General features: G+C 46.1%; 6 protein-coding genes across 6 annotated transcripts; 4 read left to right on the top strand and 2 right to left on the bottom strand. All coding sequences in view use genetic code 12, as the record gives it.

Annotated features, from left to right (window-relative positions):
* Positions 1 to 875: 875 nt before the first annotated feature.
* Positions 876 to 2021, bottom strand: LODBEIA_P01370 (uncharacterized protein; the record flags this gene model as incomplete). Its single annotated transcript, XM_066971250.1, has 1 exon — positions 876 to 2021. One exon carries the CDS (start codon positions 2019 to 2021, stop codon positions 876 to 878), a length of 1146 nt encoding a protein of 381 aa, XP_066827075.1.
* An 890-nt stretch (positions 2022 to 2911) lies between these two features.
* Positions 2912 to 4396, top strand: LODBEIA_P01360 (uncharacterized protein; the record flags this gene model as incomplete). Its single annotated transcript, XM_066971239.1, has 1 exon — positions 2912 to 4396. The coding sequence occupies one exon, from the start codon at positions 2912 to 2914 to the stop codon at positions 4394 to 4396; it is 1485 nt and encodes a 494-aa protein (XP_066827074.1).
* Positions 4397 to 5017: 621 nt separating this feature from the next.
* On the top strand, positions 5018 to 10729 carry LODBEIA_P01350 (uncharacterized protein; the record flags this gene model as incomplete). The annotated part of the gene is made up of 1 exon (XM_066971228.1): positions 5018 to 10729. One exon carries the CDS (start codon positions 5018 to 5020, stop codon positions 10727 to 10729), a length of 5712 nt encoding a protein of 1903 aa, XP_066827073.1.
* Positions 10730 to 12005: 1276 nt separating this feature from the next.
* On the top strand, positions 12006 to 13847 carry LODBEIA_P01340 (uncharacterized protein; the record flags this gene model as incomplete). The annotated part of the gene is made up of 1 exon (XM_066971217.1): positions 12006 to 13847. The coding sequence occupies one exon, from the start codon at positions 12006 to 12008 to the stop codon at positions 13845 to 13847; it is 1842 nt and encodes a 613-aa protein (XP_066827072.1).
* Positions 13848 to 14080: 233 nt separating this feature from the next.
* Positions 14081 to 14941, top strand: LODBEIA_P01330 (uncharacterized protein; the record flags this gene model as incomplete). The annotated part of the gene is made up of 1 exon (XM_066971206.1): positions 14081 to 14941. One exon carries the CDS (start codon positions 14081 to 14083, stop codon positions 14939 to 14941), a length of 861 nt encoding a protein of 286 aa, XP_066827071.1.
* A 170-nt stretch (positions 14942 to 15111) lies between these two features.
* On the bottom strand, positions 15112 to 18471 carry LODBEIA_P01320 (uncharacterized protein; the record flags this gene model as incomplete). Its single annotated transcript, XM_066971195.1, has 1 exon — positions 15112 to 18471. The coding sequence occupies one exon, from the start codon at positions 18469 to 18471 to the stop codon at positions 15112 to 15114; it is 3360 nt and encodes a 1119-aa protein (XP_066827070.1).
* Between the last annotated feature and the right edge of the window lie 29 nt (positions 18472 to 18500).

Here is an 18500-nt window from a genome sequence, read left to right as displayed (position 1 = left end):
TCAGCTGTTTTCGGAGAGGAAAGGGGAGGAAAATGAGGGATCCAAAACACAATAAGGGGACTTCCATTTTTTTTTTTTTTGGCTTTTTTTTGGCAAGCATCAATTCGTGGATAAGACGGAAATATAACAGACGTACACTGCAGGAGACTTGGGCACAATGTTTGACTTTGGCCAGTTGGATAACAATGAAAACCAAAGAAACAAAAGACCAGCTTTTCACTTGAATGACCAATTGTATGACCAAAACACACACAAAGATTTCAGCGTACTATGAGATGGACATATGTGGGAAAGTCTCCTCAAAGATACCATTGTTGTTATTCTCTTTTTCGAGTGGGTTCTCCAGGGTCCCCTCCAAAGTCTTGTAATTGAATTAAAAACAAAAAAAGGGTTCAGAACCAACGCGCATTTTTGTTGTTGTTGCAATATCAATCTCTATTGGTTTTTCATCCCTAAATTACCTTTAGCACAATCAATATGGTGGTATAAAGCGCAGGGTCTTTGTCGCAGAGATACGAGAGAGCTAGCTAGATTCACGGGCTGGCTTTTGCATACGAGTATCGTTTTCGCTCACGGGTATCTTTTGCAGACATGGCACAATGCCGTTCGAACCAGCATACTCATCCAGATTTAATAGTTTTTGTTTGTCATTTGGGGGGTTAACGCGTGTATTTTTTTTAAGCCATGCTGAGTATTTCCAACCCCCAGCTTCATCAAAAAAAAAAAGACAAACGGCTTGAGCGGCTGTACACAGATGAATCCCTGAAACCTTTTGGTAGTCCAAAATGGTCAATGGACGCGCCCTATACGGCGATAAGGCAATTTGCTCAAGATCTAGAGCTTTCTCTAGTGGCAAGTTTTTTTTTTTTCCTAGTTTATAGATGTGCCTGGTTGGCGGTGGTGGCTACCCCTGCTCTCAAAATAGTCAATCCTTCCTGGATAATCGTTGCTACGCATTTCTTGTTTTCGTTGTACATGAACCCACGAGCTACTAACCTGTTGTTGCTCAAACGTTTCATTTGATAGGTAAACGCCAACCAGTCTTTGCAAATGTCGAAAGCGGACCCGTCGGTGGGCTCGTATTCATTGTTGTGGAAATATATGTGGTGATCCAAGGACATTGCATTGTAGTGGAAGATATGCATCGCATTAAGGTTAGCTCTTGTGATGTAGGTGGCGTCGGAAGCAGCGTCGTAGGTCTCGTCTCGTTCTAGCGACGGTGCCCATGGCAAATGCAAAACACGCACAATTGTGGTTATGAAGGCAGAGTCTGAAATGTCGGCCAAGCCCACATAGTTGTATATAGGATCCTTGACCGACCTCGAGTTCTTGGGCCGTAGGATCAATTTTTTAATCTCGTGCACTTCACCGAGGGCATCGGGGTACATCTCAGTCACTGTTTCTCGCTGGGTGCCAGGTTCCGGCTCATTCACCAACCCCGAGAACACCGTGACCCATCGGTCGGCAAAGGGCAAGTTTTTCTCCTCGGGACATAGTTTGTAATTCAAAAACTCTTCTCCAAATGCATTTCTCACAAAGTCGGTGTGTTGCACCTGGTGCAACTTGTTGCGGTCGGGGTATTTCGATTGCAATGGAGGCGGAGGCATGGACTCGTCGTAGGAATGGATGCTCTTGGTGCCCGTTTTCCTCAACGTGATCAAGCACGTAAGCCGGTTCTTGCCCCGCTGCGACACCAAGATGTATCTCCTGCTGACAAATTCGTCGTCATACAACTTGGTCACGGTGTACTCCATGGGCACTCTGGCGTTGCCCGCGTTGATGAAAAACGAGTGGTACGAGTCGGGGATCATGACTTTGTCGGCATCTGAGGGCGATCGTGTCGATTCAATGCCAACTAGAAGCGACTGGGCAATCATGTGTCCGCCATAAACGCCTCTAGACCCAGGAACCGGCAAACGCAACGGATGTGCGCCCACATAGTGATTTTCATCGACTTTAATCACTCTCAAGGCTTCCTCGAAATCTGCAAGTGGATTCGCCGTGGCTACTAGCTGATCCATCTTGCTTGCATGCACCTGAAAAATGAAACAAAAAAAAAAAAAAAAGCAAAAAAGAAAAAACCTCGCTGGAATCCAACTTCACAAATCCTTGCAACTATGCAACTCCTTTAAAACCAAGGGTTAGCTGGCGGGTTAGAAACAACAGCAGTGGCACCAGCAGATGTTATATATATATATATAGACATATATGTGTGCGTCTAGACTGTGATAATTTTTTCTATCGGTTAAAGTTGAAAACGTCTAGTTCCATCATCCTCGGCGGGTAGTAGTCACCACTACCCCACCAATCAGCGTAATTTTTTCTTTCATGGGAGAGAAGCAGAAACGAAAATTTCCCCACACCTTTTTTTGCTTTAGCTCACGTGTAGCAGATAGCATTGGGGCTGCTGGAGAGTGTTTTCGGACAAACGTGCCATTCAGAAGAACCGAGAGACTAGTCACTGTCGCTGATTCAAAAGATGACTGGGTACAACTACTCTCAAATGCTAGCTGGTGGTGAACACCGGTCCCAATGACGTTCTGGTTTCTGTAGAACCCATCACCGAGAATTTTAGCTAACATTGCGCGCATTCGCGCATTCAATTTCTCAAACACAGGGTCTCTTCTCCTTTTAAAGACCTTTCATGATATGGGGAAAAGGGGGAAAGCAACTAGTCAATACCTTGATCCCTGATCCACAGACACGCTAGCATCGTCCAAAGTTGCAGTTCATGCCTGGTGTTTTCTTGTTTTTTGTTTTGCGTGGTGAGAGTTTTGGCAACAGTTTTCATCAAATTTTTTTTGTAGATTTGACGTGCGGAAAAATATGGAAAAATATGAAGAGTCTCCTTTCTCTGCGCTTAAACCGTATCTCATCGCCAATAATCTCCGTTTTTCTATTTTTCACATTGATGAAGTCACAGTTGAGTGTGACCGCCTATAGATCTCGGAGCGACCTTTTAGAACTAAAGAAATGGTTCTATGAGTTCAACGGCGCTGCCGACCGCCGGGAAGAGGCCATTCAACGAGTGCAAGTGTTCAACACACGAGGACGACTACCTCATGGGATCGAGGCAACTTCTCACTTGACGTCGACTCTTCTCCAGGATGAGAAAAACCCCGACGTGGACACGAATATACTACAGTTGTCGTATACCATGGCGTTAATCCGGTTTGTTAATGGCTTACTAGACCCGTTTCAACAAGCGCAATTTGCGATACCGATGCAGCTACTTGCAAAACAGTTGGGGCTACCGTCGTTTTTCGTTGAGTTGAGACACATGGGCACACACGAAAACTTGCCGAGTCTAGATTTGCTACGCACTGGTTGTCGAGAAGCATTGAATTGGTTATACGACCACTACTGGTGCCATGTTGGTGGAGATTGTCAAGACAAAGACGAAGAAGAAGGAAAGAAAAAATCTTTTCTGGAAAACAAGGGAGAGCTGAGCTCGGAAATTGCCAAGTTCAGGTTGGCAGAATATGCAAACTTGTTGAGCTATTACCTGGTCTATGACAATTTGAAGTTTTACAAACAGGCGAGGAAAGGAGACCCTGCGGTGCCCTTGTTTCCCAAAGTCAAGACCGAGAAGGACTACAAGCTTTTGGACTGTCTTGCAGAGCTCAAGAGCTTCAACACCGCGAATCTGGACCTTTTTGCGGACATTGTTCTCCGCAGATACATCATCATCTACCCCAGTGGCAAATTAAAGGCCAAAAACATCAAGTATAACCCCTTGTTTGCCAAATTGTACCGACCGTTGTTTGACTTTTTGGGATTGGAGTTCAAATTGAGGCTCTTTACCAAGATCATGGACGAGATCGACGCGGTAGCGATAGTGGATGCCAATAGCACCACCATTTGCAAGCCACTTGGACTTGCTGTGACGTTTGCAGACGATGAAGTTGCTCAACTTGCAGAGTGGGTCCCGCAGATAATACAGGACGTTGTTGTGGCAGGCGACGTTGAGCCGGTGCATGAATTGAACATAAAGAGCCGCAGCGACGTAGTGGAATTTGTAATAACAAGGGTAGAGGCAATGACGGGGCAGCTGTTGTCGAAACTCAACTTGTTTCAAATACTAAGGGACGCAGTTGCCAAGAAAGACAAGGATAGCATACTGACAGCGAGTATCGAGAAAAAGCTTGCAGATCTCAAAAAGTTGCAAAAGTCTGAAGAATCTGAAAAGCCCAAGTTGTCTTTGGCGTTGCCGCCGCTGTTGGATGAGCTATTTGCAGAGGATAACCCAAAGAAAAGAAAAATGACAACTGACGGAATTGGTGGTTCAGCGTCCAAGAAAAGAGCGGACCAGGACTCAAGCAACGAGGAGAAAGTTCACTTTTTGCTAGAACCTCACCAGAGCTGGAAACCCACTCCATTTGGAATATGTCCTTAGCAAAAGCCTGTTGATGACTCCACAAATGTTGCACATTGATGCAACTGTGGAAGGGGCATGTCAACCGTCAATAGAAATAGAAGCCTGACGTGTTACGCATAAAAAAAGAAAGCTGTAGCTGCTGTTGTTTATTACCATCACTGTATTTGTCTCTCTCTATGTCTCTCTCTGACTCATGTAACGTAGCCAGTCACTCAGTCAGTTTGTTGGTTTGTTTGTTGGTTGGTTGTCCTTCCACCGCGGACTCCACACTATCTCTCTCTATCGCTCTCTATCGCTTATCGAGTTGCGCCTTTTGATGCGTACATACTTTGTGAGTGCATTTCTTTGCCATTAAAAAAATACATGAACATGCACTCAACTCCCTTTCAGTGCCTACAGCAAGACGAACAATCACGTCCATCGTGTACTTGTTATTACCGTTTGAAAGCTCCGTAGCAGGTTCGCGACAGAGAGACGTTACCCTTTAGAGATTCCTCTAGCTTATTCAGAAACAAAGAAAAAAAAACACAACTGCTAGCATTGACATACACAACCCTTCTTTTCTTCTTTTCTTCTTTTGCATTTCAAGTTCAGGTTTCAGATCCAAAGTTTTAGTTGCATATTTCGCATGATTTATCAATGAGTCCACAATGGATACCGCATAATATCCAGAAGCGATTACTACTTTACGTTTTGAATCAGCTTTCGCTCTTTTCGGAGGTGGATCTACCCAACCTTGAGGAAGTGTCGTTGAACAACATCACCTTGCGAGATGTCATGATAGACCCAGAGAAGGCGGGCAAGCTACCGGGGTTCAATCTAAGATACGGGAAGTTGGGCAGCATGGAGCTAGCGACCATCTCGGGCATCAGCGGGGTCAGGATAGATGTCAAAGATGCCGAGTTGGTGATATCGCCAGACTTGGACGAGAGCGACGCGGGCACTTCTTCGCAATTCCTGCTTGCGCGCAGCACGGCAGATTTGGCCAACACATTGATGTTGGATGAAGATGAAGATGAAGGTGAGGACCAAGATAACGATGAAGATAAGGGCAAAGATGAGGATAAAGATAATAAACTTGATGCTGATGTCAAGGCAATTGATAGCGACAATGACTCCGATGAAGAGGAACCGAAAAAGCCTCCAGCGTCGAGAAGGCGAAGCTCGACAGTGTCGAATAAGTCGTCCACCTTGGGCAGTGTCATGCAAAAGGCAGTGGAAATGGCTCTCCTGAGGCTACAGATTGCCATCCACAGATTGTCACTCAAAATTGTCACCGAGCTGGCAGACGTCTTGCTAGAAATCAGCGAGGTGTTAATCAATACCGTGAATGGAACGAGGGAGATTAGCATTAGGGCAATTGCAATAAAGACCTTACGACCAGTCGTTGATGGCCAGAGGACGCAAGAGAAGCCGGTCCCTGCTAATTCAAACGACAAGGAGAAAAAAAAGAATGATGATGATGACGATGACGACAATGACGACGACGACGACGACGAGGAGAACGGATATGGGGAGGAGTCTTTGATGGATAGCATGGTGTTTACACACGAAGAGGCAAGCTCGATTTACATGAGCGCCACCTCTCAATCATTTGAACATCGAACAGATTCTTTCCAAGAGGGTCCCTTGGATAACAAGCATGCCGCAGACGAGCATAATCATGACCCACCAACTAGTCTATACATCAACAGCTGTGAAGTTTCCTTTGAAGGCTTGCTGCACATCAGCAATCTCGAAATCGAAGTGGATACCGTCAACATCGCCATGACTCCACTTTTGCCCACCTTGAATTCGATATTGAGCGGCTTCACACGAACTTTGAAACTCAAATGCAACCAGTTGAAAAAGAAAAAGTCCCCAAAAGCACCGCAGCGAAACGAGCGTTTCCCACAATACTCGAGCGAAGATGATGACGTGGACGGCTCAAGCGAGGCCTCGGAGGACTCCGTGGAGGACGAGCCAGTTTTCAACAAGCTTGCTGTGGGGAGCATCAATATTAGCACCGATGCCGGAATCGATGTTGATGCTGAAGGTGGATTTTCCGACTCGGATAGTGTCGTTATCCTGTTGCAGGGCATCAATGTGGAGCTGAAGAACGAGTTGCTATTTTTTGGCGGCGTTGAGAACATTGTCATCAATAGAAGAGAATCGCGTGGCACAACAGTGACAGTGTTTGCTTTTGAAAACAGCAACAACAGCAGCAGCGACAGGAACCGCTCGACGCGGTCGGCTTCTCCCCAAAGTGTTCTGTCGCATGCCTCGGGAGGCAGCGCCTACGCAAAGTCGGACTTCAGGTTTGAAATTTTTCAAAAAGCAGAGAGCGACGCGGGATTGGAATTGACGTTCTTGTTGGCCAAAACCGGGAGATTGCATTTAGACTTGCCGACCCTTGTCAGCTCGGCACGACTAGCTTTGTGCTTGGAGCAAGTTTTAAAAGATTTTTCCTGGTTCAACGTTGCTCTAGACGAGTTTCAAAAGCTTCGCCATGGCTCCCACTCTTCTAAGGAGACGCCAAGACGTGAAGTATCCAGCAAGAGTCTAGTAATAGTTCAGACCGCGTCAATAGTTGTCAATGTGGAACTTGGCAATGGCGTTACTTTAAACTCTCGTGTCTTGCCCGTCAAGTACGATTCTAAAAAGAGCCAATTGGTGGTACCGGCAGTTTTCTGCAATGCAGTAATCGACGAAAGAGTTGTTGAGAATGCGTTGTCTGTCAGCGAAATAGTTGTGTTGTTAAAGGCAAAGGAGTTTAAAGCGTTTATCCAGCAAGCCTCAAACTATCCTCAGAAATCTTACCCAACCCCGCGGGTCTCACACATGGACTCGAAATTAACTATATCTGTTGCAGAAATAATTTACTCAATGTCGCTTAGTGATGCGAGGATGGTGTCAAAACAATTGCAGGGATTTATTCATAACATCGCAGCTGCACTACCGCGGAACAGTCCTCGTGTGTCACTGGAGGCCCCCGACAAAAAACACGTTAAACTCGATAAGTCGCTTTTTGCGTCTCATTCGATTCATGGCATGCGTAGAGGGCGCAGGGTTGGACTAGGCGCCAATCACCAATTGCACGAGTTTCTAGCATCGAAAAAGCTCAATTTTGCAACATTTCACGTCTCGATTCGAAAAGTTTTTTTCAACTTGAAAGAGGTTTTACCTAAATTCGGAGATTGCGAAATTACAGTGTCGGACATTGATTGCTTCAAGTTGAACCAAGAGTTCTTTGGCTCAATCTCAACATTGCGCATCCTTAGACTGAAGGATTCATTCACGCAGCCATTTCTCCAGGATTATCGAGAATCTGGAGACACTAGCAACCCAGCTCGTGGGACTCCAACTATACTAATGAAGCTCAGGCTGAATGAGAGGGTAACCACGCTAGAGATTTCCTGCTGCGATTTTGTCGTAGAGTACTACACCCACTGGCTCACTTTTCTCGGTAAAGATGAATCCATCATCGAGGCGGTGGAGGAGGAATTGGTTGAATTGTCTCCTGCAAAGCCCAAAAGGCGCTCGGATTTTGCCGGAAGATTCGACATCAGGTGCTCAGTGTACAACTGCATGATCGGACTTTCACCGGGCCGATTGGCTTGTAAAAGCTACTGGACGGTCGCAAAGGGAAATGTGGATTTTGTGTTTTCAGCAAGCCAATTTTACATCAAGAGCTCCTTGCGTGACATATCATGTCTTTTAATCGACGATGTTGAAAACGAGCAGTCACCAGCATCGAAAGAAGACGAGAAGAAATTGAAAATGAAGCAGAATAAGAAGCAAGGAATGCAGGATCCCGAGACTGCGCACGTCGAGTATGTATTGGATCGAGGCTATACGCAAGTCGGAAGCCTCAACGTGGCGCATGTCGGAGTGACGTTCAACACCGACATTGAAGCGATTCGAAAGCGGAATCAAGAACTGGGCATACACGAAAGCTTGTCTGTAATTGATTTCAAAGTAAACACCGACGAGATTCAGTTGGAATTGTGCGCAGACTCAATGAACTCATTTATGCAACTATTGAATGATCTCAAGCTCCCGTACAATTTTGACGAGGAGGATAAAACTAGGGTGACGCTATCGAAGGATATGGACTTGTTTCGAGATTTGGACTTTGAAAAGTACAAGGAGACTGCCGATGAATTTGCCAAGTTGAGCCTACAAAGCGATAGCGTTTCAAATGTCTCGCAGTCACAGGACGGGTCTTTGGAGTTCCAAGAGGAGCATTTTAATGTATTTGGCTCTAAGTTCAATTTCGATGATAAAAACGTCGATCCTCTTAGGGTAACGGTGAACTTGGCGAGAATCAAGCTCTTCTTGTATGACGGATACGACTGGAAGGACACAAGAAAAGCCGTTAGAAGGGCCGTGAAGACCATTGAACAGGAACAACAAATTGCACTGGGGAAGAGTGCCAATACAAGTCGCGAGGCAACCTCTGAAAATGCAGCTGGTACTAGTGCTGGTACCGGTGGGAGTCTGTTAAACGAGGACTCGCTGGTTATTGAGGAGACTTTGTTTAGTTCCATCCACCTTAGTGCTCCCAAGACGGCCAACAGAGCAGACTTGACCAGAAGCATCAACGCCGACATCAACAACAGCAACAACGACGACGATGTGTTTGTGGACGAGAAGAAGATGGATGCCAATATTCAAAACGGCAAAAACTACAAGAACCTCAAGCTCAGAAGGTCTGCAGACTATAAAGTGTTTGCTGATGTCAAAGGAGTAGACATTGGCGTGATTGTATACTCCACGAGGGACCCTCGTCGCGACAAGACTGATCCCGACTTGAAATTTGAGCTCCTCAACATGGTCGAAGTGAGTTTGGAGAATCTTGATGTGTATGATAACGTGCCCACTTCAACTTGGAACAAATTTTTATCTTATATGAATAGCTTGGGAGAACGCGAGGTTGGCACGAGCATATTGAAGCTCAACATTGTGAATGTGAGGCCGCAGCCATCTTTGGTTGCTGCTGAAGCTGTGATTAAAACATCCATCTTGCCTTTGCGGTTGCACATTGACCAGGATACATTGGATTTTTTGGTTCGATTCTTTGACTTTAAAGACACTCGGTTTGAGTTACCACCTGACGAAATCTTGTATATCCAAAAATTCAACATGGACAAGGTCAAGTTAAAAGTCGATTACAAGCCAAAAAAAATTGATTACGTTGGTTTGAGGTCGGGCAAGTCGGCCGAGTTTGCAAATTTCTTTGTTCTTGACAGCTCAAGGATTACATTGCCCACGACGGAACTTTATGGACTCTTGGGGTTTTCTGATTTGGGTCGTGGCTTGGGTCGAGCATGGGCCCACGTGTTCCAGCTGACTCAAGTGTTGGGAATTGTTTCCGGAGTGTCGTCGTTGAGGTCCATCGTGAATATAGGAAGTGGGTTTAAAGACCTCGTGGTGGTGTCGAGGAAGGAGTACAAGAAGGATGGCAGGTTTTGGAGAAGCTTGCAAAAGGGAACAACTTCTTTTGTCAAAACCACGGGCTATGAGCTTATCAATATGGGGGTGAAGGTAGCTTCTGGTACGCAAGTGCTTTTGGAGCAAGGGGAAGAGTTGTTGGGAGGCGAGGGGGCCTCGGCCAGGATTGCCAAGCCCGTTAGACGAAAGTCCGATGCGTCAGACAATTCATTTGACGCGGAGGAAGCTGTTGGTAAGCCCAACAATTTGATGATTAGCTCGGAACTTTTGAGCAAGGCTGCGGCAAAGTATGCCCAGAGCAATCTTTTGCGGAGCAACAAGTTGTATGCAAATCTTGACATGGAAGACGAGTATGACTCCTTTGGCAGCATCAATAAGGAGCTACTTAGCAGGTCCATTTTTTTATTAGCGCCTGATGATCTTGAAAGCGGGGGAGTTAGAGACCGAGAACATTTACGGCAACAACAACGAGAATATGGAGAAGAAGCTTTCGAAATTTATGCTTTGGAAGAAGAAGAAGAAGAAGACATTGAAGGGGATGGCGATGGCGAAGGCGATGGTGACGGAGATGAAGAGGAAATGATGGAGAAAATGGTTAGTTTGTACTCAAACCAGCCTCGAACGATTCAGCAGGGGCTCAAAGAGGCCTACAAATCACTAGGGAAAAACTTCAAGGTGACCCAGAATCAAGTGTTGAAACTAACAGAGGAATTGAATGGCAAGGAAACGGTGCAGGACACGTTGCTTACTATTTTGAAGAACTCGCCGGTGATTATGATCAGACCGATGATTGGCACAACAGAGGCATTGTCGAAAACTTTAATGGGGATTGGAAATATTATAGACTCAAAGCATATGGTGGAAAACAGGGATAAGTATAGAAGCGGCGGGGCTAGTGATGACGATGAAAGTAAATAAAAAGTAGTAAAACGGAAATTAAACTGGAATAAATACGTCACTGACTCGTTGCGGGAACAAAAAGAACACCAGTGAGAGCTCCACACGGATCGGTGAATCCTACTATTGATTCTCTGCATAACCGCGCGTTCCCCAAAGGAACCTCATAGCTTGTCAATTGTCAGCTACCCACGCGGTGTCGCTGTTCTAAAACACACGACATACAATTACGACACACGCACGTGCACACACCTGCACTGCCAAAAACGGCAACCCACAGAGCAACCCTTCTTCAACTTCAACTTCGTCACACGACACTTCTCCCGCCGCCAGAGAGAAAACAAACTGCTGTTCACTTAACCAAGTCCACCAGGGCGCATAACGTCCAATTCCAAGACTGGCGCGGCAGAGGCAGGTTGAAATCACTAATGTTACAACAATTCAAAACGCCCTTCGCATAACAGCTCAGTTTTCCTGGCGAAGTTGGCATGGGTTCTTGGCCCAAAATAAGCAGAGAGCACTCACTGTAGCACTCACTGTAGCATTGGCTTGTTTTCAAGTCAAAATCTTAGGCACACTTGCCTGACTCGAGAGAAAAATTTTCAGATAAGCTTTATCTGATCCCCCACCCTTCCAACATCCAGTTGATGCCGTGCCAGAGGTATCTTTTACTTGAGAAAATGTCAGGCGTCACGTACCATCCCAATTTTCTTTGCCTGATAACGCCCCGATTGCTTTAATTCCTTTTTTTTTTTCCTTTCTTTCTCCTCAGGGCAAACAGGCAAACGAGACCAAAGCATCTTTGCTGCCTATGCAGCGCGGTCTCTTGCATATCTCTCCGATGCGATGCCCGCTGCGAACCTTGCATTGTTCCCGGTTGGTTAAGCAGATACAGAACAGGGCCATACCATACCATCCCTTCCCCCCCAGCTTGCCCTTTGCACAGCGTCAAAAACAAAAAAAAAAAAATTTCAGGCCGGATAAATTTTTGCAGATTTTTCAAATTTTTCCTCTCGGAGGTTTTTTTTTCCGTATATATGGGGACATGAAAGACGGCTTTCGACCCAGCTGCAACACTCGATATTTTCCTCCTCCTCCTCTTCTTTCTTGTTTTCTTTTCTTGCCAGGTAGAGAACACGGTATCAGGTCTATGTCGTACTATTTGTTGAGTCACAACGTCAAATCCTACCTTCAATCAGTCCATTAACTTGCCGCCGCCCCCGCTGGACTAACTCCTACTCCTAGACGTCCTCAATTCGGATAAAAATTTATATTTTTTTTTTCCTACAAGAGAAGAATGTCCGCTCCGCCACAGCAGTTGGAACGGTTGCAACAGTTGAAGCCAAGTGCTTCGATAGTTGAAGCGTCCGCAACCAATGATTTCCACAGCAAGAGCCTACACGCTGCTGACGATGACCAATTCCACGATTTGGAATCCAGCAAGGGGAAAATCGCCTCTTCCGACGGCATCAGTGTCCGGGAACTTTCCAAAGAATCAAGCAATAGCAAGAACCATTTGACGTGGGGGCAAAAGTTTAAGCTCAAGTGCCCCTGGTACAAGCTTGCATTTCAAGTGTTTTTAGGGTGCTTTTTCACGTCGTGGTGGTTGTCGATTGTCATTCAGGACAAGCATCGACACCAATGGTTGATCCCCACGATTATCTGGGGGATGATCATGGTGAGGCTTATTACTTGGCACTGGAAGATTTTGAACTGGGTATTGGCCAGAGTCAAGATTGCATGGGATTACGTTACAGATGTCATTTACACCAGGTTCTTGACCAAGAGGTATCAGAGGTTGATTGCCGGTGCATGTGTCTTGATTGCAGTTGTGCTCTTGGGCACTTTCATCCCTGGGGAAACTGATTTTTCAAAGAGACCCGATAGGGCCATTTCATTCTTTGGATGCATTGTTGCTGTGTTTGGGCTCTTTATCACGTCAAAGCACCCTAAACAGATCCAGTGGAACACCGTGATTGGCGGCTTGCTCATGCAATTCATCGTGGCCTTGTTTGTGTTGCGGACCAAGTGCGGATTCGACGTGTTCAATTTCATTTCCACCTTGGCGAGAGAGTTGTTGGGGTTCGCCAAAGACGGGGTGGCGTTTTTGTTGAACAAGGAAATTGCCAATTACGCATATTTCTTCTTCACCGTTTTGCCGGCAGTGGCATTCTTTGTGGCCTTTGTCCATATCTGGTACTACTTTGGCGTGATCCAGTGGGCGATCCGCAAATTTGCGTTTTTCTTCTTTTGGACATTGAGAGTCTCTGGCGCAGAGGCAGTCACGGCGGCCGCTTCCCCATTCATTGGAATCGGCGAGTCCGCCATCTTGGTCAAGGACCTCATGCCATATTTGACCAAGGCCGAGTTGCACCAGATTATGACTTCGGGATTCTCAACGATCTCAGGTGCGGTATTAGTCGGCTACATTGGGTTGGGATTGAACCCGCAAGCGCTAGTCAGCTCCTGTGTCATGTCGATTCCGGCATCGTTGGCCGTTTCCAAGTTGAGATACCCTGAAACCGACGTGCCCATTTCCAGCGGTAAAGTGATGCTTCCTAAACAGGCCGAGGAGGAGATCAATCAAGACGAGCCCAAGAATGTTCTTCAGGCATTTTCCAATGGTGCTACTCTCGGCTTGAAAATCGCAGGCACGATGATGATCCAGTGCATGTGCATCATTGCCCTTGTGGCTCTTTGCAATGGTATCCTCACCTGGTTCGGCAAGTTTTGGAACATCCATGAGTTGACCTTGGAACTCATGATGTCGTACTTGTTGTACCCAGTCGGGTTCTTGTTGGGCACGCCAAGAGACGAAATCTTGATTGTTTCCAAGTTGATTGCATACAAGTTCATCCAAAACGAGTACGTGGCGTATAACTTGTTGATGAACGAAGCTCCATATAATGCATTATCGCCAAGAGGCCACTTGATTGCTACTTATGCCTGCTGTGGGTTTGCAAACTTGGGGAGTTTGGGTATCACATTGGGTGTGTTGAACACCTTGACCAATAATTCGAGGGCCAAGGACATTTCCGCTAGTATCATGTCGGCTTTGTTCTGCGGCGGTATAGCTACGCTTTTGTCTGCCGCTGTATCGGGAATGGTCATGCATGACTTGAGTAAGTTTGTACAATAAATAGACGCATCATTATCGATATCGACACCAGCTTGAATCTGCTTGATTCTGCTTTATTTTCTTGCAGTCATTGAAAGAGTTGACTTGGTGTCAGAGAACTCGCAAAGTAAGATAGTGGAGGTGGTGCATTTTTTTTATTTTGAAAAAATAGCCTTGTGCGAGATGACCAGAGAGCTGGATCCAATTGACGTGAAAGTCATATTTCTTTCAACACACCAACCCCCAACCCAGCTATGCAAGATGCCGATCCAACTATAGTGCAAACCAAACTAGATACCCAAACAACGGAAAATGCCAGCTCCTCAGCTTCCACCGCTCAAGCACCGCAGAAAATTATACTTCCAGTAATATCACCGCGCCACAACCCCGAAGTCCTCCTATTCAACGTAGAAGACATCAGGACTCTCCGCAACGACCACCACATCCTCGGCTTGTTATCAGGGACACTACCGCAGTTCCCGCAACAGAACATATTCCTCTCGATCCCACTCAAGCTCAACATCTACGAGACACTATGGCTAGTGAAAATGGACGTGGCCCGCCTTGTGGACCAACTATCGTACCGCTTGGCGAAATTGCAATCTTGCACCCAGACAAATCAAGTCGAACCAGGGGAGAATATGGTCACTATACCCAACATGGACCCCACAGGTTATGATCATGGGATAGCGCGCACACACGAGATTCCAACCCGGGCATATATCGAGTCCTACTTATCCAATGCGTCCCGTCGCGACCGCCGCAATTTCAAACGGCATTTCAGATACTACGCTTTTTTGCAAGACCGGGGTTTTTACATTAACCCCGGGTTGAAATTCGGTGGTGATTTGGTGCTTTATCCCGGTGATCCCTTGCGGTATCATTCGTATTCGATCGTCAGGTTTGAGTTTGTTGATATGTATGAGATTATCAGTGGTGGGAGGTTGGCTACTAGCGTCAAGAAAAATATGATTGTTATGGGCTCGCGGGATGCAAACACACGGGAACAGGGCGGGGCGGAGGATGATGTCACGGTGGATGATGAGTATGTGCTGCTGTTGTTTGAGGACGAGGTGCCGTTGTGTTTCTCCATCGAATGGTCCGGGTTTGGCTAAACTTGAGAGAGAGAAATGCAAAATAGAACAGAATAGCACCGTTTAAATCAATATATAAATCAATATATAAATCAATATATAAATCACTTGTAAAAAAAATTGGGCTTCACAGAAGCGCATAGACATAAAAATAAAAAAATATCAAACAAACAAACAAACCGAGAGTCAAATCAGTCTCCTAAACGTGGGCTTTCAAAACCATGCGCGGACCTTAGGTTAAACCCGTCATTTTTATTTTCAGAAAAAGTTCTCAATAATTGGCGAGCCAAGCGACGTGGACCTGCAAATTTCCAGAAGGGGGCATCCAAGATTCCAACTGCGCTTGGTCTCGTGCATGGACGTCTCATAAATTTAGCCATGATTCTCTTCCAAAGCGACAACGATTCGCCTCTGTGCTCTCCGTGCATGTCGTGGAAATTTTTTCCTGCTCCATGGTGATTTCCTTTGCCATGGTGTTTTGGCTTGCGGTGGTGGCGGCCGTGTCCGCGTGGACGAAACTCCAACTGCTCGTGAACAACGGTTCCATTCACAGCATCTACTCTTCTATCGAACCCCTTCTTAAAGTCCTTGCCAAAGTCAATCCTGTTCTTGTACTTTGTAGTCAAACTTCCGAATCCGTGATTGCCCTTATCGGAAAGAATAAAAGTCGAAGTTCCATTTTGACGAGTTCTGATGTTGATGTCGGCGAAATTGCCGTCAAACTTCATTTCCAAATCGCTAACGTCAACAATGTGGACATCAAACTCAATATCATAATCTGCGTCATTGCCAATCTCCTTGTGCTTCAACGTGGTGCTCAACACCAATGGGTAGCTCAACGAGGTGTCTACCGAGTGGATAAGATTCAAGGGCAACTTCTTCTTGTGGCATTTCACGGTCTCTGGCTGATGGTCTGCTGCAATGTCTTTATCTTCAATGAAAATCGAACTTGACGAATGACCCACATGGACCAACCGTTGAACATTACCATCGGCGCCGTAGTGCTGGATGTTTGATATCTCACCTTTGGAGTATGAACTGAATGTGGTGTTCAACGTCTTGTTGTTCTTCAAGGTGAAGCTCAAGTCACTGATGATTTGAGCACTAAAGATACCATTGACAATCTGCTGGAAGGAATGGGTGAATGGAATGGCAATAGGGGTAGCCGATGCTCTATCGCGATGGTCAACATTGATCAATGCACCTGACGAGTCCACCACGTCTGGATGCTCAAAGGCCAACAAGTTTGCTGAAGTTACCCAATTCTCGTTAACTGAAGTGTAATTGTAGAGTCCAACTTCACCAAGACCATTACTGATTTCAATCTCCAAAAACTGGTCGCCGATGTTTTGGTGTTCCCAAAGGAACGGCAACAATGGTGTAACATCGAGATCGATGGCACCAACATCAAATGCTGAGATCGACACCACTGGAGACCACAACGCAGGCGAGATGCCGCCGGTGAAAATGACAGGTTCTGGGGTTTGAGAAGCAATCTTCTCGCCGTTAAAGTAAATATTGACGAATCTCAAGGGTCCTTTGGCGATGAATTCGTTTCCTTCCTCCTTGAAAATGTCCTTGAATTCATCGAGAACGTTTGTGTACCAAAACTCTTCTGCTGAGTTGCCCGAAGTGAAAACGGCAAGCTGCAAACGAGTTGTATTCTTGGCAACCGTTGGCAACTTGACCTTCAATCTCTTGGCCGCAAGGTAATCGACAGGAGCTTGGCCCTTGTCAGCTGTGGTCAATGCGTGAACCTTGTCTGCGGGTCTCATAATCTTGAACAAATGGCCATCTTCATGAGGTGGATGGTATGGGTTTTCATGAGGTCCTGAATGAGGTCCCGAGTGAGGAGCCCCAGGGTGGTGGGGGGCCAAATAAGGAAGCTTTCCGTGGGGAGGTCCATGAGGGGGTCCGTGGGGTGGTCCGTGGGGTGGTCCATGGGGTGGTCCATGGGGTGGTCCGTGGGGAGGTCCGTGGGGAGGTTCATGTGGTGGTCCGTGGGGTGGTCCGTGGGGTGGTCCGTGGGGAGGTTCATGTGGTGGTTTATCATGTGGTGGTCCGTGGGGAGGTTTATGTGGTGGGTGTGGTGGTTTACCATGAGGAGGCTTTTCATGATCTGGCTTTTTGTGGTCTGGCCTTTTGTGTTTCCTGTGGCCACCCTTGTGGTGCTTTCTCTTGGGTTCCTCTCTTTTGTGTTCTTCGCCCCTCTCGTGTCTTTCCTCACGCTTGTCGCCATCCCACAAGTGTGAATTGATCAATCGAACGCCTCCGATTCTGCCAATCAAGTCTGAAAGCTTTGCGTGCTCAACTTTAATGTCTTCTGAGTCTGAGCCAGAGTCCGAGTCCGAGTCCGAGTCTGATTCGTAACCTTTGTTTTTTTGTGCCATCAACTGGTCAACCTTGTGACTCTCATGGTCTTTATGGTCTTTATGGCCCTTGTGCGGCTTTTTGTCGTTGTGATCATGACCATGAGGCTCATAGTGGAAGAACTCTGCTGCCAAAGTAATATTGAAAGCTCCGGTATACTTGTCATTGACAAGGTTGCCCAAATCAAATAAAATCTCATTGTCTTTACCTTCAAACAATTTAGCATACTTGGTTACATCCTTGTTGTAGATGCTAAATGCTTTTCTTCCACCAGGTTCAATGGTTGAAGTTCTCCATATTTCAACATCATTGACAACAACATGAGCCAATCTGTCAAACTGAACACCATCAACTTCCGTCAACAACTCCAACACCACGGCGTTGAAGGTGACATTCTTTGGGATAGAGAATTTCGAAACGTAGGGCTTTCCATAACTGTTGGCAAAGGTGTGATTAACCAAAATAGTCTTGTAAATTGGCTTGCCGTATCTGGGACTAGGCACAAACGGGTTCGAAACAGCTTGAATCTCTTTGGCCTTGCTGGTGTCACTCTCGCCGTTTGATTCTGGGGTGATGCTAGCGATGTTGACGGTGGTATCGACGAAATCCATGGCATTTCTGAAAAGGAAACTTGGGTGGTAAATTTTTTCACCATCCATAGACTCGACAATGTCAGCGAAACTCGCCAAGTGGGGTCTCATGGCGTGGTCACAGCCAAACCAAGACCCGACATTGACACCATAAAACGAGCACACGAGCCACACAATACCAAAAATTACTGCAGCTTTGAATGCAAGTCCAACAGCACAAAGCTTTTTGTTCATTTTGTTGTTGTTGTTGTTGTTGATTGGAGCTTTAGGATCATTAATCAAAGGATGTGCTTCCAAGTCTTCAAGCCTCTTCTTCTCATCGAACGAATATGGCTCATCAACCATTTCCTCCTCCTTCTTGTTCTTCTTCTCGTCATCATTCATCAATGGCTTGTGTTCATCGCCGTCGTCATTGGAAAAATCATTATAAGACGGAGGCAAAAACAGTGCTTCTTGCTCGCTTTGCTCGAGTAACTGATCCTCAACAATTGGACGATCAAGGGCTCCGTCAACCGGCGGAGAAGCGGCATCCCTAACCGTGCCGTGATTCAACATGTTCCAAAGGTTATAGTCTCGATGCCTATGGCTCATGCTGACATCAGATCGTGAAAAGTTTTCTT

This window comes from Lodderomyces beijingensis, assembly GCF_963989305.1.
Source record: "Lodderomyces beijingensis strain CBS 14171 genome assembly, chromosome: 1".
Taxonomy (NCBI): Eukaryota; Fungi; Ascomycota; class Pichiomycetes; order Serinales; family Debaryomycetaceae; genus Lodderomyces; species Lodderomyces beijingensis.
Note: the sequence above shows the minus strand (reverse complement) of the source record. Positions and strands in the feature narration are given on the sequence as shown.